Below are 21557 nucleotides of genomic sequence, written 5' to 3'. Positions count from 1 at the left end.
AAACTGGTATATTTTTGCAGATTTGCGGGGCATTTTATGTCTTCAAGTGAGGGTGCCGTTAGGCCCATCGCGTCAAGGATTGCAGTGGTTGATGGGTTGCCTTTTGATTCATCCAGCGGATGACCAGGAAAACCAGAGCGGCTCCGACATGCCCAGTACAAGCGCAGGAGCGCTGTGTCGGTCACTTCTCGCATTTGATTATAGCTAGAATGTTAGAGATGCGTTGACCTTCATATTTGCGTAGACTTACTAGCTTCTGGCTTCTCGTCCCCTCCTCACATTATACATACAAACGCTATCACTACCTCGGCAGGTTTTGCAAGGTTTTGTGCCATCGCACTTAGACTTTTTTAAACGGCATCGGTCACAAGCACGTGGAGTTCGGCTGTTAGCCTTTTCAGAGCTCCTGCTGTCCTGGCTTTTTTTGGAGATGGCCATCATCATTCAATGGATCGCCACTCCAAGCGTAATGAGTTGAATAAGATGGATCAGAATAAAACGAGCTTTGAGAGTCACGTCTCGGCATTACCCGCTTTATACGAAAAAGTCGCGAAACCTGAGGACAGATGTTGTCGTCATCATGGCGGGGCTCTCCTGGTGCTGAGTATTGAGGCTATAACAACTGAGGAGGTTGCATGGATGCGCTTATAGAGATCAAGGATCTTCGCCAAGTGACCTGGAAATTGTTCTTTTGGGCTGCTCTTGTGCAAGGGCTAGTGAGGAGGAAGTACCAAGACGTCAATGGAGACACGGTCCAATATGTTGCAGCGGAATAAACCTCCGGAGAGCGCAACACTAACCAAGCTCTACTGGATGGGTACTTCGCCAGGGTATTATATTCCAACGCCAAGGGCTTAGAAAGGGCTGGGGATAAACCTTGTCTGAGGCACCCCCTAGAGAAATCAATCAAACCAATCTTTGCCAACGAAGACCGATCTCCGGTACAACCAATCACGTTTCAAGAGGGGTTTCAGTGAAGGCCCACCTTATCAAGAGGTGAAAATTGGGGCTACGTCGAGCCAGCAGAAAGAAGTCTGATTTATCCCTGAACTTTCCAGGGGTACAGGTGTAGGTACTGTTCCAGCGCGTGCCATTAGCGCTACTATCATCACTGTCGCCCACATGAAGAGTGACATCGACGGCAAATTCTTTCGGAGACCGGTGAGGGTCCCATAAATACCCTATCTATGTCAATCCTTTTCGTATTTCAGGACTCTGGCAATAGAAGACCTCTCCCATTCACAGCGAGTCTCCTGACGACTGGTCCGTGCGGTTTTATACTTTCACCAACTAGGTTAAATGACGAAATATCCGACGACCTACATAAGCCCAAATCCAGAGAAACTAAATACCAGTGGTGACTTCTCATCTTGGATTCAGCATTTCATCCGAGTCAGTTTGCATTATTTGATGGCGGCTTAGCTGGAGCTCTAGCTGTACTGTTCATACCACACCCCGATGAACGCCTTGAATAATTGCAATCATCGCCTTGGAAGCCATATTCCCACTCACATATCCATGGACCACCCGACCAACTCCTGGCTATTTTCATCGTTCCCTGGAGCTTCGACCATATCAGACAGCACCTTTGATGTCTCAATGCTAAAACAGGAGGAAAATAACACATTCTCACCATCTCCAGCTCTTCTGCAGATTGTGATCCCACAGTATGTCCAGCCCCAGGATATACACAAATCGATCTCCTCGAACAAATCCGTCAACTCAGCACATACTAATCAGTCGCCTTTTGATGCGTTGTCGAGGTTCGTCTCTTTTGATCACGGACAAACTTTGCGGCGCCTGTCTCTCGCATCGGAAGACATGAACAATGACACCTACCGGCCAAGGAACACACCAGTAAGGCGGCGTAAAACGGCAACAAGTCGCATCACTCCTCGATCAGACAGGCATGCAAGAGAATTGGACCTTAACCGCAAAGCTGCTACAAAATGCCGTAATCGACAAAAGAGCTTTATGGAAAATCTGCAAAAGAAATGTCGTACAGAGGAGGGAAGGATGCACGAGCTTCTGACGCTGGTGCACGCCTTACATGACGAGGTGGTTGTCCTCAGAAATGAGGTGATAAGACAAGGTTTCTGTGAAACGTCAACACCTGCGGAGTGTCATGCCAGCACTTGCTTTCTGACACTCCATTGCGGCCACCACATTTTATGTCGAAGTTAACTCTGTAAGTACAGCGATCAGATGTCGACGGATGCTGTCAATACGATGAGAAGACTTCCGACTCCTCGATAATTATGGACGTCTCCGAGCACGGGGACAAGCAATTTGCATGATATGATAATGTCTTAATCATCAGTTGGCAATTGGTATGTCGGGCTATATCATTCTCCCACCTTTCAACAGTCTTCGAATCAACAACGACTCTTTCCAGAATTCTGGACGTTGTACTTGCGAGTCACATCATCTGCTAATACTCACGCCTCTTCGCTTCATACAGGCATCAGACACACCGTGCAGGGCACATGAGGCTGCCAGCACGACAAACGGGTAAAAGGTGCGGACGGGAATGTATAAAATCGTATTTATCACGCCTGAGATCCCTAGCTTGACTACTAGTGAGATCAGTATGCATCATACTTGCCCTCTTCCCTGAAAGTACCTGAATCCTTCCCTAAAAGATTTGATAGTGCGTGTTTGTCCACTTTGGATGTCTGTTCTCGACTACTTTAAATTGTGTTCAGGCCCCTTAAGTTAGGCACAGCCAGCGGAAAACGGCTACCAGTGTTTGTTGTGCTGCAAGTAAGTTGCTAGCCCATAGGAGTCGCCTTTGAAATTCTTGTTGATTACGGGACATACAATAAACGGCTCGTTTGAAGATTGTTTACACTGTTTCGGTTCTCCCGTGAACACGCGCTAATCCTGAAGCTCCTCCAGCCCACAAGCTTCCAGCTTCTCTTGTACTGTCTTTGACCTCCTTATGTGGTGAGACTCGACTCCGCTGTTCGGTCGAAGGAATGTTTCCCGCCGGTCCCACACCAATCGAGGCCCCGCCTTCGTATCAATATCAGCTTCTTCATCTATCATTGCCCGATCTGGATGGTATAGATTGCCATTCCATTGATCCCGGACAAAGTTGCGAATAGTAATCGCTCGTTGTACAAAAGATAGGGCTGATGCAAGTTCACTGAGGTACCCAAGATTATCTTTGGCGCGTATATCGGCCGCCGTTTCATCAGTTAACCATGCTTTTTCTGCCATTATGCCGAGTTCAGCATTCAATATCAGATACGGAGTGAATACCGGAACTCGCCGTAGGCCATACAGGCTCTGATATGCCTGCACTAGAGCTAAGATGTTTTTGGATGCTTCTACACAGATGGACCGAGGAGAAATGGAACTAGCAGTTATTTTGTGCTTGAGAAAGGGTCGGAAGTGAATCAGAAGGGCGCTATGAAAGTACATTGCTATCGCAATTAGCTTCTGGGCCACAGAAAACTGCTTGGCACTCACTGTGCGAACAATACCACGGGTGTGGAATTCTGTCCCAGTCACAGTTGGTCCGGCAGATCAGCATACCATTGAAGGTATTTTGTGTAGATACCAACTATCTCACGGCCATTTAACGGAAGAGCGTTAGAATAAAGAAGCATAACCGTCTGGTGTACAAGCTCTGACAGTTCTGTAAAGGCCCCGAACACTGACCACAGATTTGTTGCTTACCGGGTGGACTCGATCGCGTGACTGCCTTCGTCAGTGTAAGTGATCCATTCCTCATGTTCGAGTTCGTTCACATGATAGGCTTCTGGAATTTGATGTACCTGAGTTTGATCTTGGGGGCACGCCCAACAAGAAGTGCCCAGGCGCTTGCAGAAAATCAACGATATGGAAATATTGACCTCCTGTGAAAGACTTACTGCTCTCAAGCGAAGCAACCCCAGAAGTAGCCACGCACTCTTGGCGTTCTGCTCGGCTGAAGCCGGTGGGATTAGTAGGCTCTTGGTTCGGGTCATCGTCCTGGAGGTCGAGGTCAAGAGCGATTCGCATAACATGTCGAGCATAGTGCCAACCACTTTCATCTTTACCGGAGCTAGCTTGTCTGAGAGACATCAAGTTCAAGGCTTGAATAGTCACGACTGTTGGGGTGGCTTCGATACTGAGCAATCTCTGGGCCTTATTGAAGAATTGTTCTCCAGCGCTATAACGGTCATCCAGATCGAGTCGAGCTTCTGCCAAGTCACTAAATCTGGCTCCAATGGCAGATATGGCGTTCACGAGTAGAGATGAACAGAACCCTCTTTGTTCCAGATTTATAGTCGAGGAGGAAATGCTCTTTGGAGAGACTGACAAAGGTTGGGTACTCCTAGCAGAAGTAGAGAACGACCAAATGATCCACCAGAGAGTCGTTTGTCGTGACTTTTGTCCATGCTGAGGGCCGATGCGCTGCGCTGCCATTATCGTAGCTCCCGATTCGTAGTTGAGAATGATGAGAAAGTCGGGAAGGCCCGGCTACGGCGGATTGCACTTGGACGGTGGTCCAAGCAGACCGCTGGCCCTGTATCACTGGAGGAATGCCTGAATGGTCAGAATCCGCGTCCTCCTTCTTCGGGTTCTCAGCATACTCTGATGAAGGATTGCCTTCTTCAATTGGGTTTTCTGGTGTTCTCTGATCGACACATCTTTGCAATTCGAATGATTATAAATGCTGAATTAGTCACTGAATCAAGCACTTAGCAAAATAGCCAGAGACCTGACCTCCGATATTAGAGCTTGCACTTCGGACTGTAACTGTCCACTAAGGACCGTGCTAGACGCAATCTTCCGCAGTATCTCTTTAAGATCAAGGACGTTTCTTTCTAAGGAGTGGATACGCGCTCGGCTTTTGGTGAGATCCCTGTGGCTTTGTTAGTTTCCTCAGTCGAATTCTTCGGAAGCGCCATCGATGGACTTCTTATTCTTTCCGCGTTTCCTATCTCCATAAATACAGATTGCGTTGTCCCTGTCACATTTCTCACACCGTGGATCGCCAGAGCACTTCGCCCGTATTGAGCGACATATATCACACGCATGGCTTGTTCGGTTTCTAGGCTGCGAAAGTTCGAATCGGCATTGTCTGATTGTGTCTTGGATGTATCGGCAAGCTTTTTTTGATTATCCAAAATTTAAAGAGATATATCAGAACGATTCTCTTCCTGCAGTTTTGATTTGTTTCGAGCCTGGAACGGCAACCACTATCATTAAGAGCCAATGATATAAGTCCGACCGATTGATAGAGTACAATGAAGCAGGTTACTGGCAGGCTTGCGTCATCAATGTCGTGGCTCACTGAGCGGATCTAAGTAAGGTACATCCTGATATTGCCAAAACCAGTTAACTGCTTAATTCGATGGTGGCTGTGTAGGAGAGGCAACGAAAAGGTTCTACGGGGAAATTCTGCCCGGCCTTTCGCCCCACTGTTGCATATTCACGAATCAGAATCCAGAATCGGGAATTTATTCCTTCCGCTATAACTTTCAGGTGGATGGATGTGCATGCGCAATTATGTCATATTCATATATGGGCCTCCAAAGAATGGGTTAGTTTGACATGTGCCATGTAGGGCGACAAAAACGAATTAGTCGAGCAAACGAGGGCCAAGGATCCCAAAACTTAAATGACAGCGCCTATATTTCCACAGAGCTAACTTTGATTTATTGTGCCAGAAGGTTATTGTGCCAGAAGATGACGTTGCATTGAGATTGTAAGGGCTTCTGATTCTTCTTTGTCGTTCCGGGTAATGCCACGTGACGAATATGTCTAGTGATCTTGTCTTTCTGTCCCGTAAGCCTGGACAATTTATATCTACACATTACATGTTTTATGTTTTCTTTATTGCTTCTACTAGCTATCCGCCCACCTCGACGACAAGTCTAGAACACTACATTCATGATGTGGTTGATCATTACATGGAATCTCGTTGCTGCAATGTGGGAAGCGTTGAAAGAGTTGAATTGCTTTTCTGGCAAGGTATTTGAACTCTAATTGTAATATGGCAGTACATAGCGTGAAGACCTAAATCGTATGGGTTTCGAAGCTCTTGTGCAAGTTATTTTCACTTCTAAAGTAGGTTACTAACAGAAATCACAGGCACGACAAAACATTAGCATCCACGAAACAGTGGACGGAGACCATTATATATATAGCTGGTCACAATCTCCAGAGGCATTCTCCGATGCAGAGGCAAGCTCTCCTAACTACACAAATACTTGGTGCCCTATATTCAATATGTCTCTACATTTCTCTTTGGTCTAACGGTTAGAGTCCCTTCAGTCGCTGTCCTCATTCGAACGGGATGGCCTTTTAGCCTGAGCCACCGGATTATTGGTAGTTTAGAAGGCTTTTGGCAGAAGGTAAGTTCAAGCACATCAAATTGAACAATGGCTAAACATTTATCAGACGGTTAAACGCGTTTGATAAGCTATATGGCCACCCCATGTGAATCTGTGGAAACCAGGACATGACACCAACAGCTCCCATGGCTCTTCATTCTAAATGTACCAGAAAGCGTCTGGAAGCGGGTGGAAGATCAGTCAGTGATATATCCCAGAAAGTATTCCGCCGGCTGGAATCGAGACGTGGTAGACAGGCACTTGAACATCACCTGGCATTCGAATCGGGCGACGAAACTTGCAGTCGACTGATGGAACGGCATCGGGCGAAGCCTCGAAGTGTCTGTAGTATGGTTCAGGTGCGCTGAGGATCGAGGATGAGAAAGCCAGGGCCAAGCAAGTGGCAATTGAAGTGATGTTGCTAGTCGTGGTTTGAGAAATGGCAGATCTACATTAATGATGTCGAAAGTCCATTCGTACAGGAGCTAGTAGGGACTCTCTGTAGCCCTATGTATGATCCGATCTGCGAAAAGGTCTGACCAAGGTAGGGTTCCATGACAGGAGCTATCAGAGGTGACGAAGACAACTATAATATCGGACTGTATCTAAAAAGTAGGTACTAACGTAGCTGACTACGAATAGTCCTATTTGGGTGAATGAACGTGTATGTATAATGTTAGTGCATACCTCCTTGCTTTCCATGCCTCCTTGGAACACTGCTCCGTGTCGACAGGGAAGTAATATTCCCCTTATTTGGATTCCTGGTCCCAGCTCTGATCAGTTTTATAGTAACAGTTCAACCGAGAATCTTCTTGTTACATGGCAACCGGGAATTCTCGCGGATTGAGCCAGGTAGATAACATTTGTCACAAGATGTGCAGCTGGTCCAGAGAACTGTTTACGGAGTGATCTTGGTCCCACTGAGAAAACGAGTTGAACGCTCAAGCTCAATTTAATATTGCCCTTGACTATGGACTTTCCTTTGGTGAATTTCAATTCAACTGTACTCTTTCCAATCGTAAGGCGTCATTGTTAGTTCATAAAATTAGTCAGTGATACAGCCCCGTCGTTCCCGCAAAGGCCACTGTCACATTAGGCCTTATGGTTCTTTACTTTCGTTTGTTAATGTCCCGGGTTTATGCGCCACCTGCATTTGCGAAGTCAATTAAGCATAGTCGTTCATCCAATGGATCCTCTGAAACAAACCTTTTTATTGTTCTGGTCTGTGAACAAGACAGCAGGGGCATGGCTTGCACCCTTGGCATCCAGGCAGCGAGCTTCTTCGTCATCTGTCACAACCTTCTCAACCTAGATGGGTCCCAATCAGCCTCACCCGTGTTATTATACGATCAGATGTCAATCAACATACCTTTCCCTCATGCTTTCCGCCCCGAATCTGCTCGTGTCAGATATTTGAAAAACAGGAAGACGGTATATTACTTGCCTGTGTATACACGCTGTCACCCTTTTCGATGGGCTCTCCTCCTTTGGACTTCAGATCTGACATTTTGAACCGATCAGAATGCTGTTGACATTGGATGAGGGTTCTCTTGATGTCGATAACTCGATCTGGATTTGTGGGAGACAGGAGCCAGAGGCATTAAGGTGTATTGACAACTGACGTCATTAGCTTATCATTCCATTACGTATGCGGTCTACTCTTTTTCAGAAAGCAGTATTTCGAGGCTGCCTTTGTCATTAGCACTGGCGATTTCCGTGGGGCGGATATGCTCTAGGAGCAGGGTCGACAAGTGTAAGCGATTATTCAATGGAGGATATTCCTAGAGCAACAGACGTCATCTTCTCCGCATGTAAATGGCAATATCAAGGAAGCTATTACGCTGCAAGGCTTCATCGCCTTCGAACAGTGAGGATCTGCACAGCAAATTAAGCTTGCACCAATGGCCTTGAGAGCAGTCTTACTTCCGGTTTGAGGAGTTGCACACCACGGGACAGTGGATCGAAAGGGTCAGACGTGCATCGGAAATTTTTTCCCAAGACCAATCACTTTAGGCTTGGGGACACGCCTTGGGACCCGGAAAATATTTGACGTCCGCCACTGAATGTTCGCCAATGGAATAAAAGGAGGTCAAACGACATGCGCACGAAGTGCGCCTTCATCTTTTTGCCGCCTCCCTTCGTTCACCTTCCCCACCAGGAATTCCTTGGCTACTATAATCTAGTTCCTTTCAGGCTACACAATGGCATTTTATCACATAATTAGACATTTCTGGACATCTATTATGACTGTCTTTCAAAGATACACGTTCGACTGGAAAATGCCAACATCGAAACAAGCGGTGCAAATCGCCGACCTGCTCCGGCAGGTCGAAGATAGCATCTCGAACATTCCAGGAAACAACGACAGCAAATACGCAGCCCTGGGAAGGCTCAAAGAAGCCCGCAACCTCCTGAAAGAAGGGGCAAGGGGGGAGGCTCAATTCGCCGGAGAAGACATCGATATTGAGGCCATATTAGCATCTGCTTGTGACCCGGGAACAATGGTTCCTAAAGCACACATCGGTGGCTATTCCCTGATGAACAGTACTTGGACTTCCTCCGTGCGCACGAGAAAGCAGGCATGAGTGATATTCTCGTGACCTGCACCAGAAGCTATCCTGGGGGATATGCCGGGATTTTGAATGGAAGGCTTGTATCTGGCTCGCGTGGACTTATACCTGATCTGAAGAAAAAATTACCGGAAGCTAAGTATGTGGAGCGGTGGTATCAGACCGACGGAAAACTATGGTTCGCAAGTAGCATTATCCTTTCCTTTGTTGCGCTGCCTTGGTTCTCTCAACCAAGTCAACTGCGTCGTCAGACGATGATCCACAGAACCTGGTCATGCTCCCTTCCATATTGACAGGTGGAATCACCAATGGGCTTGACCTCGCCGCAGCATGCCTCCGTTATAAGGTCCAAACAGAACTAGTGAATCTAGTGTGTGCGATGGCGGAGGTCGATGACCGTGGGCAGGACTATAGCAGCGGGAAGACCGCAACCACTCTATGGTGGCTTTGGTTACTTCTGAAATCTGCGATCAAGGGAAGTAAAGCTGAGAAATCGACGAGATCATGATGGATGGTCTGTAATGATGTTATCCAAATGATTTTGGTTGTACAGTGTGGCATTAATGTTGGCTTTAGCGATCCCCACCTCCGCAGCTGCGGTTCCTGGTAATGTGGTGCGAGATATACTGTTCTTAGCCATAATGAAAGGTATCCAGCTATCGAGGCTATTTTATGTATTTACCAAGCCTCCCACAATATCGTTCAGCAAGGTCGACCACCTTCAGTGGTCTTTGGCACTGATTTCCAAAGCCATGGTCACCCGAAGTCGTTCGTGAAGGCGCTACATGGGGTGCTTTATCTTGCCTGATTTCGAGGCTGGACTGTGGTCCAAGGAACGTGGTGTGGGGTAAGCGCCGAATTTGGGGAGGTGCAGACAGCAAGACCCAGCGAAGGTCAGAGAAGGCATTCGAAACCCAGAGCATTGACCACAGAAAACCGTGGTGCCTCAAAGCGATCTCCCACAGATTTCAAATTTCTCCCTTCGAGTAGACGCGAATGCGTAGTCGAGAGTTACGGGAACTCATGAATATCCCAGTAGCAATTTACGCAAGCCATGCAATGGTTAAACGGATGCTGAATGGTGCTCCTCAAGTGCAAGACGTTGCATATCGTACCGATTGAACATGCGGGGCAGATAATATTAGACTAGCACTGGATGTAATGGAGATTACTCACCCAGGGATCTCCCGAAAAAGAGCTCAGTCTTGACAAATCATGTCTCTTTGTTTTTGAAGCTAGGTAACTGCTCACTCCAGCATCCTTCACAACATTGACAGTATTGAGACCTGACTGTCGTTGAAGGTTGTCTCTTCAATTCAAAAAGTCTCTCGGAGGATAAGAAGCATCATGAAAGTGAGCGTGCGACTGAACCGTTCTCCATTTCGGAGGAACTCGATCCTCTGATACACGCACTCCTTGATCTCCTCTATACGACGATAAGCTACTGACTGGATATACATTGGCGGTGCTTGTCCAATTTCACTGAGTCACGACTACCGCGTAACGAATAGTGAGAAACGCTTTATCATGATGGTATGCACTCAAGGGCTCCGTAAGGGACAATATTGGCAGGCAGCGCATCAATCCTGCTGGTAGTCAATGATTGATCTTGTACAGCCTACTTTCAAGCTTGATCTTCAGTTGATGGCCCAGTTTGAATAAGACGCTAGAGGTAACGGTTCTCATGGGGGGGTCCAGGAGGGATATTAGCGCAGGGAACATTATTCCGGCGGTCCAAAAATTTGGGTTTGACCTAGCAGGGTTGAAATTGGCTGGACCCTAGTGCAGACTCAACCGCAGGAATATCTTAGCGACAGATGAGTGGTCGAATCTCAGTCCGTGCCTTGACACCACACAATATCCACAGATCGGCCTCACCTTACGAGTCGGCGCAAGCTAGGGATTGGTTCCTGTTCCTGGCGACCCCGTCTTTGATCTGTCGATGGTTTACCCCTCCATGTGTTGAATCACCCAGGCTTGAGCTGATCTCCTGCGCACAAGCCCCATAACGATGACGTCTTCGGGCAACGCCTATCAACTGATTTCTTAGACTATATGAATACACTCCGACCTTCAGTCGCATAGGAAACGGCCGATCTTAGGTAGAATTTCATACTGGCGTGATTCCTACCATTTTGTTGCACCCTGTCCTAAGCACCGGTCATTCCATACCGGCAACAGTCTTAATTGGGGCTTTGATAATATAATGGCCATACCTGAGACAAAGCCAAGGCGTAACCACAGGATAATTGTTAACTGCGGACTCCACGTGCTTGTGACCGATGTCGTCTGAAGAGGTCCAAATGTGACGGTATTGTGCCTTGCAGGACGTGTCAAGTCAATGATAGTGCCTGTAAGTATACTGCAAGAAGGGCGCGAGAAGCCAGATGCTAGTAAGCCCATCAAAATCGACAATGACGATATGTCTGGGAGTCTACTTACGACGAAAGTAGTTATTACTACATGCGCGAGGTGACTGATGAAGCCCTTCAACGTCTTTACCAGGCATGTCGAAGTAACACCGGTTTTCCTGGCGATATTGCTGATGAGTCCCATGGCCCACCATCAACCACTGAAATCCTCACAAACCAGACGGCTGCATGTGGGGTAGTCTAACTAATATTCTGGGCGTATGCCAGAGCATCTTCATGGAGCTACATAAACTTGAGCTCAAATCCCAGGATTTCTCAGGACTTGTATAAGACTTTCTGATCCTGTGCTGCTCATACATCTCTGCTGTGTCACACTTTATCGGATGGCTGAGGTCGTAGGGTTATCCTCAGGCATGCTGGCACTAGCTATCTTCGCCTTCCAGTCCAGCATTACACTAACTTGTTATGAATTGAAACGTGCAATCCATAGATCCACGCTAACGTCCATCATGGGTTCCTTAACGGGGAGGTAAGAGGTATATCATATAGTAGTGTCTTATTGATGAAGATAGTGGACGTTTAGTGGTCTGTTCGTACAAGTTCAGCTGTGCAAGGGATAGAGGTTCATTGGACACTGATGGAAGACGGTAGAATGACCTCTGGTCATTCTACCCTATGTCTATATAGTAGACAGTCACTACCACTAGAATCAAACAATACAACAATCAATCAATTAATCCAATCAAGATCCATAACCTCCTTCACTTATTGTAAACCCTGGGGGTTCGACTATATCTTAAGTTGACCACGAAGGTCCTATCTAATGTTGGGTAAAGGAGTGTACTTATATAGACCTTCACCCTTTGTCCTTGCTCCGTCCTGCTCCGTGTGCTCTGGTGGCTCTGTCCCTGATCACACTGATCACACTGATCCAAGGGATCTGTTGAAGGCTTGGCAGTCAGAAATGCACTCCAGGAATTATCCATTTGTCTCTCTGTTTTCTCTACTCATGGAGGCTGTTCTTCCTCCTATATAAATTACGCGTAGAGACGATCTAGAATGGCCTTTTCCGCATCTCCTGAGGCCCTTGTTGAGCTGTAATAACTGGTGGAAGACCCTGTCCTGCTGAGGGTTTGGTCCTTTTCGACCTGACAACTGCACTAGTGGTAGATTGCAGTACGGTGGATCATTACGGTGGAGTATAGAACGCTTGGCAGCAACATAACCCAATGTCGCACTTTTCATGCTAAAGCGATAAAAGGTCAGGTGATCTTTGATGTAAACAGCAGTGTTATTTTCTTGATTGATTATGAAGCACAGCTGGATTACTAAATACAGTTGTTTCCACAAGGCTCGCCATGATCATACCGATCCTGCGACACCCAGTTACTCTCATTCGGGGCTGTTGCGCCACCGAGGACGGTGGCTAATACCCCAACTTCAGCGCACTACAGCCCAAGTGAACATCTGCGCCTTCCTCCGCAGATGTCGCAACACTGAAGTGGCTGGACAACAGTCTCCTCCGGGCTACGTCAAACTCGGTATAGCCACAAGCTGGACCACCAACGCATTTCCCGTTCTATGGTTGATCTTACTGTTAGGTCTATCACATGAGCGTCTGCCAATAAGAACATTCATCCGTGGCCGGGTAAACATCTCGTGGCTTATAACTGCTAGAATATAGTTGGTGGTGTAAAAGACTCGCTTTTCGGGCGACGCCGTCCGCCGCTTTGCGAGTCTCCTGCACCCTGTGGCTTGACCCCTCCAGCCACAGCTCGATAAAGGCCTGCCCGGCCTGAACGCTGTCTCTTTCTCCCTTCCTTCTCCCCTACTCCCTGGGTCCTCGTCCTCGTCAGCAGCCTCCACCGTCTCACTCCACCCCGTCTGCCTCCGCCGCTTCTGGGCTACCAAACCTTCGTGAGCCACGATGGTCGCGCCATCATAGCGGGTTCCTAAACCCTCCCCGCCCCCTTCACTTTGCACCTCGACACCCCCCTCCTCTCTTCCCACCTCTCATACAAACAGTAGGTGCGTCCCTCGAGCCTCATCTCCGTAGGCTACCACAGCCGAACACTGTTCATAATTGGGTTCGACAGGTAGTCGAACCTGCCTCCATCCTTGGGTAGGTTCGCTTGATCTTAAGGTCTGTCAATTCTTGAGAGCTGATTCTTTGGCAGTAACGGAATTGGCTACCGCCAATGGCAGCAGAGATCCTATGGTCCCAGCAGCCAATGAGTCAAAGTTTCTAGGCAACGGATCCTCCCTCTACTGTGGATTCTGAGATATATTGAACTCAAAAACCGGCGTCAAAAGACTCAAAACGCCCCAGCAGGTAGTTCTTCCCACCCGAACATTTCGACATCCGGGGATGCTGAAACGCATCCCACCTGTAATGCAAGAAGGAGGATTTCCTGCCCCTGCATCAACAGAAGCTTCTTCAGTTGGATTGGTGGATGCGTCATCGGTGGGCGCTTTGTCATTGGGAGCTTGGACATAAGAAAGCTTTGTCACTTAAGGCTGGTCAGCGGATCTGCAATTGAAGGAAAGTTCCTTGGTCGAAGCGCTCGGCAGAACATCGGCTGACGACGCGAGAACGAGGGTCCACAAATGCCTTTATATCGAAGAGGGCGGTCAACCAATTACTCAGGATAGTATTTTGGACATCAAGACACGGTCTGCATTTGACTTCAAAACTCGCACGATCAAGGAGGAAATTGACGTGACCGACGTCATCCCGACGCTCTGGATTTCCCAGACTCCAATACTTACTGTCGGATTTCACGACCGTGGTTTATTCGAATACGCTCGTATTAAGGATATGCGTACGGAAATAAAGGAGTTGGAAGCGGAAAACGCTGAGAACCTTTGCACACTTGCATCTTTGCTGCACGAACTAGTTGAGTGCGCTAGAACTTCCCGGACTAAAAGCTCTTCCCTCTGAGTTGAAAGCTAGGTGGATGGGAAAGCCTGAAGACAATGAGAGGACGAGTCGCGAGGATGGGGCCCCCCGCGATTCTGATGACGGCTCCGGCGCACATGTTGTTTAGGTGTTGCGGCGGACATTTGCGACCATGGAACAGATTCGGGCGATGAGTCTGTGAAAGATTACACGGCGTGTTCACTTGAGAACTGTGGATATTGTGGTCACTGCCCCTATTAGCTCCATGTGACCGAAACATTGAATTTAGAATGAAGAATTTCGATTAGCACCTGTCATAGGTCATGCAGCGATGTGCGGTAGAATATGTGTGACTTCAAGCGTAATCTCGGGCCTCACAGAGTTGGCATGTTCAGGCACAATATAGTCTTATTCCCGTACATTTCGACGTGGATACATCCACTGCGACGAGTTTCATCAACTGTATCGATAGTTGGGGTTAGTGGATACCGTTTCCTGGCGGAAGCCATGTTACATACACTCTTTGTTATTCGGGTTTGGGAACGTAAAACGATCAGTAGTGTGGCGAGACTGATGACGAGGGGCCACAAGCGAGTTATGGAGAGGTCGATTGCACTTTCATGGGAATTGAGCCTAAAAGACATTGCAATAAGCTCCGAGAACCTGCAGGAGTACTTACTAATTGCAGATGCCTTAAAGTCTCTATGTTCTACTGTACCCAGTAATCGCGATTGGCCAAACACGTTGCTGCTCTTGAAATTCAAGAGCACCTGCGGAAAAAGATCTACTCGCCAGGCCGCAATCTCCTCGGACAGTGTCTCCGACTTACAACATTATTCGAGTTGGCAAACACCGACTAGCTCTGCAGAGTCAAATTCCATTTGAGTCAGGCTGCATCTGTCAATGACTTCAAATCTATGTCTACAATCCACTGTGTCTCGCTGCCAAAGGAGATCCGAGATATATGCAGAAAGCGTCGGAGTTAGAGAGCGGAGAAATCTTCCCCTTACTTGGTTCAAGACGTCGAGAAACGCAGCGAACACGGGTAGAGGAAGTCGCTCGAGCCTAGACATAAAATTCAGCATTACGTTGATCACATATGGACGAATCACTTACTTAGCAGCCGATATCCCTTCAATGGGTATCAGGGCAACTGCCCCCGTTGAGATCGTCTCCTGTAGCAAGACATAGTTTCGGGCGGCAGAGAGCCGATATTGTAGCTGTGATTTCTTTCGCACGAATTCGTCGTCCTGTGGATTGGGGGAGCCTCGGACGGGCATGCGGAGATGGGGATAACACTCAACCACGAGGTCATGGAGAGCTGCCGTGTCGGTCTTGCTAGCAGTGGAACCCCCACCTTCAGTGCCTCCACCACGCGGAGGCATGTTACTTTTCATTGATTTTCTTCTGCGAGACGACTGTCGTAGCCCGTTCTGATCCTTGTGCCACTTGTCCAGCTCCCGGCGGCGCTGGGACAGACTGATAATGCCGTATCTTCGCGCTAACGGGGCACTGAGCTCGACTTGATCCAACCAGTGGCTGATATGCGCCATACTAGTGGGGTTTTGTGTGCGGGATACCATTTGTCGTCTGATTGTTAGCACAGCATCCTGTACTTGGGCGACGGCTGAAGGTGAGCCAATCAGGAAAAAAAGTTTCGTTAGGAGGCGTAAATCTTCCTCAGGGTGGTGTTGACAACGACCTCGAAGCATAAGATAGACAGCGTGAGGTTCGATTGTGCCACGTGGGAGTTCTGGGAGATCTCCAAGGGATAGCTCCAGCGTTCGCGTCGAATCTAAGGCTCGAACCTGCGTTTCCGGATTGGTTTTTGTCCTCTTCTTTGGCGGCTTTCGACTCGGTGCATGGCGTTTCTTACTGGCTCCCTGTTGTGCTTGCTTTTTCGACGCCTGCATGCGTGAGTTGTCATTGCGTTTATCTAATTCATCTTCGTCTTCCTCCTCATCCTCCTCCTCCATCTCCTCCTCCTCCTCCACTCCTCCTCCTTCTTCTTTTTCCTTTTCTTGTGGTTGCTCCTCTTCCTCCACCTCTTCTGAATGTTCCACTTCACTGCTGTACTCCTCTCCTCCTTGATTCCCTTCTTCGGGTCGGAAAAGTATATCAGCGCTGACTGTGGGATCGGAATGGTTCTTATCGTTTTCTCCGTCATCTGTCCTCATACTTTCGTCGTCATCCCCAAGTATCGGAAAAATATTTCCTAACTGTGCCTGCGTTTGGGACCATGTGGTACTTTCATCTGATTTATCCGAAGCAAAAATTCCTGTAGCTGAGGTTTCTGTGGTTTCATGAAGTGTTCCATGGGATGAGGAGTTCCGTGAACCATTATCCTGAACGATTTCCACCAAAGTGGGAGCCTCATCGTCGCCGCCCGAATACTCTTCATCTAGATCAAGTGCAGAACCACCAGAAGGATGTTCTGATCCGTAGTTTTCCGAACTCGCATACATGGATTCATCAAATTGGCTCTCGAGAACACCATTCACGTTAGTTACGTCTTTATAGGTGAATGATGGTGTATCGAGAATGTTGTTGTCGGGAACCCGGCACCCAGTCAATACTCTTTGGGTGACTCTCTCACCTATGTTATCATTGGATCTCATAATTACTTCAGTACCCCCCGGGTTGAGGCTTTGAGCCTTAAGTCGTTTGACAAATCCATCTACTTCCCCGCAAAAGGAGTTGATAACATCAGACAGATGGGGAAACGTTTTACACAGGACACCTTCACTGTGAGCAATGGAATTACCGTCCCATGTTTGTGCATTGACTGCTTCGAGGATAAAGTCGTGTAGCCTCTGAGACAGGCTGGAGGTATTAACTAATGAAAAGCCATATCCAAAGGCCTTGTGTTTAGGCGTTCTCAAGCATGAGTCGGAGTTTCGACGCCTAACCATTGTCATGAATGGTCGTACAATCAATCTCACGTGATAAAGACGTGACTAAGCTGATTTGCGGATGGACGTGTGGACGTGGTATTGTAGATGGTCCAAATGACTAAAGAGATGCGCAACGAGCTAGTGAAAGTATGTCTGGGGTTTAGTATGAACACTGGGAACCCGATGCCTTTTGATCTCAGAGCATGCGGGGATGACGTCTTGTTTAGTACAAAATTAGAAGCTGACGGCTATTTATAGCTACAGGTTGAAAATAGAAGCTCTGGTCATTGTTCTGCTCCTCCCAGCGGAACAGGAATAAGGTCTAGTTCAATGTGTGGCGATAACCATTCGATTTACATCTTTGAAACTTGGTACAGTACTCGCACACAAATAATCTATTTATCACACCCGGTGGCGGAGCCGAAAGGGCAGAGATTTCATGTTGCGGGTTCGCCTTAGTCAGCGTGCTCGTTTGCTCTTGAAATTCAAGACCTGAGAGCAGTCTTCGCACAATATAACTTTATCCACAGCTCAACTCTTAGCACACCCTTACAACCTTTGAATGATATTAGCTCATTACTTTAGCCTCCTTGCCATATTTTCGGTTTTTGTTCTGCTAAGCACGCGCATTGACAACAACGCACGAGCTCTCTTTGGTCTGCATCCAGGTGCTTCCGCTTCCGCGAATAGCTCGACATCCGGGAGGGTTCATCCGTATATTTCCTCACAGCATCCGCTTCTATACATGCAAGCAAACCTCGAACAAACTCCATCTTCATGCACTTGGGATCCAGCACGGTGTTCCAGTCTCCAACAGGAAGACTTTTTGACAGACGTCGACAGTCCTGGACAACCATGATGCCGCAGCTCCAGCTGCCGATCTGCTGCGGAGTAGGCTATTTGAGTAGAAACGATTTGCCTGTCGATCGTGAAAAGCAACTAGGGACCAGTATCACTATCTCTTCGCTATGTACGTATTCCCAATCTGCAATTCCTCCTGCCATCGTCTTAGGAATATTCCGGTCGACATCCTCCCGGCAGGGGCGTCACCGGCACTAGCCGACCAACCCTCGTCTGCTGAGAGTTGCCTTCGATCATCAAGATTCTCTTTACATGAAACATTCGCTGAGAGTTGTTCGTTTTATTGAAACTTTGACCATTTACGACTCTCACAGTATCATAGAACGTTCGAAAGGAAACCATTCATAAAAAACCACATCACAGCCAATTTCTTGCTACTCATCATGAAATCAGTTACCCGAAGATAAGCCGACTGAAATAGTCTTGTACCGTCGGTAGATGATGGTGGTGTAGCTGAGGGTGGAGGCCTCCAAGCGAGATAAAGCTTCTGGTGACAAGACGAAACGCTGAATGATTGCGGATGGCTCGCAAGAAACTGCTGGCAGAGAAAACAAGTCTTCTTGCTTACCCTTATAAAGCGGAAGGTAGGTTTTCTGCCTCGGTCCGTAAGAAGGTGCAGGAGTGACAGTGTCGAATTGGGGAGCTTACTTTGGCCGATCATTTTGAAGAAGGTGTGGGCCGTGATTTCTTATTGACCGCTTTGACATGAGATCAGGAAGCTGCTTAACGTCACACTGCTGTCGCCTGCATCTAGGAAGGTCGGTACCTCGAGAATAATTAATACCACCGTCTGTGCCTGTACCCCGCATGATTACTTGATAATTGGACTGTGCATGTTCGATAGTGCGTTCCAGGAAGGGCCAGACGAAAAAGTTTGTTCCTCACCGTCCAGCCGCAACCCTTTCTGGATCGGAAGTCAACAGGAGGATCTTCTCATTGGTAACGGGCAACATGAGCACCTTCGCTTGTTGCACGAATCTGCATGCCGATGGATAAATGCTTCAAGGCGGTCTTGTACCTCTTTCCAAACATCTTCAACTTCCACCCGACCTAACACCATGCTGAATACGAAAGCCGCAGCCGAGCTGCACGAAGGCCTACTAAGGTATGACCTGGTTTTATCTGTCGTGTTGCAGACAGAGCTGATCTCGCAGTTTGTTAAACACGCAACGCTGGTCGGACTTGAAAATCAAAAGCGTGAAAAGAGAGTATCGCGTCCACAAAGCCGTGGTATGCTGTCGCTCAAGTACATTCACCGCAATGTGCTCAAATGATTGCCTGGTATGAAGTGAACTCGACAGAAAACGAACTGAGTTGACGGCAAATCCCAGGAAAATCATGAAGGTAAGATAGAGTTGCCCGATGACGACGGCGACGCGGTCGACTGCATGATACAATATTTATATTCCCTGGACTACGACTGTGACAAGTGTCGTTTCGCCCGCAAGGGGAAATCGCCAGAAGCTGATTCGCACGACGGACCGGACTGTGGACCGGATGGTTCATCAGCCAAGCCTCAAGAGCCACGTGAGAGTGAACACGTCGTACAGCTCAACACCCCCAATCGCGACCAGTCAGACGTCACCTCTGAGGTCGAAGTCGCCCAAGCCGTCGAACAATTGCTGCTTCACGTCCGCGTATTCGTTCTGGCGGACAAGTACGCCATCTCAGGGCTAATGGATCTCGCACAAAGCAAGTTGGACGCGGCATTGAGGAAACAAGAACTAGGACCCGAAATATTTCAAGTGGTGCGCGAGGCATATGCGTGGTCTCCAGAGTCCGCACGCCCGCTTCGCCAGCTCTTAGTGGACAAGGTCTACTCAGACATCCGGTTTTGGATGATCCACGATGCGTTCTTGGACATCGCCGTCGAGTGGACGCAATTTTGCGTAGACGTGCTGCAAACCACGGTCCGAGAGGAGACGAAGAAGTTTGAAGCCGCGGTCGCGGATGTAGGGGACCCGGGGCACTGTTCTTCCTGTCAAGGTTCACTCGTCCTTCGACGCTTGGTGTCGCGTCGAAGGAACTCCCACCTGGAAAAGTATTGTCCGCAATGCTCAACGTGGGTTTGAAAAACTCGGCGCCTTTTGTAGTGTATTTGAGCTTCCTCATCGGAATCGCACGCATCTGTGCGAGATTTGCCCGGTAGCACGTCAAAGCCAATTCATCTCAACGGAAGGCTCTCTTCTTGACCTGCCCTAAATTGATCAGTCCCAATCCATGGGCTCGGATGAACCAACCTTGATCCTACCCCTAGTTCCCCGAGCACTCCCAGTCTCCAACAACACGCATCGTGCAGGTCCTGTTTGCGAAGCACATGCTCAATCTCGTGGTTGCGGTGGGACCATTATGTCGTAGAAGTACCCCGATCAGCGGTCTTGTGATGTATAAATAGACAGCACAGACCATGAATAACTATAGATACGAGTAGAATAATTGCGTTTCCCGAATATCGTAGTGGTTGCCTCGTGTTTCAAGAGTGGGGAACATAGCTGAAATGCGAATATGTAACTTGAAGCGGTCTGTAAGATTGTGATTTTGCGACATCAAATTCCGAACCCGTATTCGCTCTTGTAGCTGTTACCAAACCTCGCGTGATTGATGTGGAATGAGACGACATCATCTCCACAATCGATCGTAGCTGATCCTCGCACGACGCCCCACAATCCCCTTTTGCCTGATCCAGACTGAGGGAGCTGTTCGCTCGTTGAAGGGCGGCGGCTTGTTGTCGTAGAAGTTAAGAAGCTGCATTTCAGCATGAACAGGCAGTTGTAATGTACAAGTATCTCTGAAATGAGCCTCTGGGTCCCGAACCTCCCAGATTCGGGCGAGTCGGGAGGTATAACTGTCTACTTGCCGGCCACTAGTAAGTCTTCGAAGTACGGTCGCCAGGGGCATCTCGTCTTCCAGAATCGCGAATAAGACTCGCTGAGGGGGAATTGCAGGTTCCACAAGCATTGGGTTGAACAGGTTCGGAAATTCTGATGCAAACTGCAGTATGGCTATGGAGACGATTGCATACCGTCCGAGCTTGTATATTGCGCAGACCCATCGGGGTAACGTGGTGGGAAATAAAGCTTTTAGAGACTCAAGGTAAGTTCGTCTAGCTTCTCAAGCCTATCCAACGTGATCCAAGATTTTCAGGAAGAGCGTCGGGAGGCAACTCTTGTATTGAAAAGACTTGTGCTACCCATTCAGGAAAGCTTGCTGCATGGTCAATGTGGAGGAATGCCGGTGCCGACCTGAAGCCCTCGACGACTTCATCCAATTCATCATTGATGTTGCGGATATCCTTTTGTACGACCGTATTCTGACGGCATCAAGGCTGGTAATCCGCATTAGGACTTCCGACTGCTTGTCGGATGTGGTGCATTCTGCAACACGGGGCCAGTTAAAGTGGTTGATTTGGTGGCCTTATCGAAGCTACTCATTCCCAGCTGCAACGGCATTCAGAATAGCCACCAGTTCCCGAAGCTCGCGAAGAGTAGCTTCTCGGACTCCCTCATTACTTGCAACGCGAATGACTGCCCCCCCCCGGGAAGACCCTCCTCCAGACAAGCCGCGGATACTGTGTCGCCATCTTTCTTCTTGGCGCAGATAAAGGCGAAAGATTCAAGAAACCTCTTCTTAAG

General features: G+C 48.2%; 2 protein-coding genes across 2 annotated transcripts; both read right to left on the bottom strand.

Moving 5' to 3' along the window:
* Window positions 1-2877: 2877 nt before the first annotated feature.
* LTR84_012421 (uncharacterized protein) lies at window positions 2878-4416 on the bottom strand (the record flags this gene model as incomplete). The annotated part of the gene is made up of 3 exons (XM_064855942.1): window positions 2878-3305; window positions 3685-3705; window positions 3879-4416. 3 exons carry the CDS (start codon window positions 4414-4416, stop codon window positions 2878-2880), a joined length of 987 nt encoding a protein of 328 aa, XP_064699771.1.
* Window positions 4417-15282: 10866 nt separating this feature from the next.
* LTR84_012420 (uncharacterized protein) lies at window positions 15283-16942 on the bottom strand (the record flags this gene model as incomplete). The annotated part of the gene is given in 2 exon segments (XM_064855941.1): window positions 15283-16915; window positions 16935-16942. The coding sequence occupies 2 exon segments, from the start codon at window positions 16940-16942 to the stop codon at window positions 15283-15285; spliced, it is 1641 nt and encodes a 546-aa protein (XP_064699770.1).
* Between the last annotated feature and the right edge of the window lie 4615 nt (window positions 16943-21557).

Source organism: Exophiala bonariae (assembly GCF_035927105.1).
Source record: "Exophiala bonariae strain CCFEE 5792 chromosome Unknown scaffold_73, whole genome shotgun sequence".
Taxonomy (NCBI): domain Eukaryota; kingdom Fungi; phylum Ascomycota; class Eurotiomycetes; order Chaetothyriales; family Herpotrichiellaceae; genus Exophiala; species Exophiala bonariae.
This window is presented reverse-complemented; position numbering and strand designations above follow the sequence as displayed.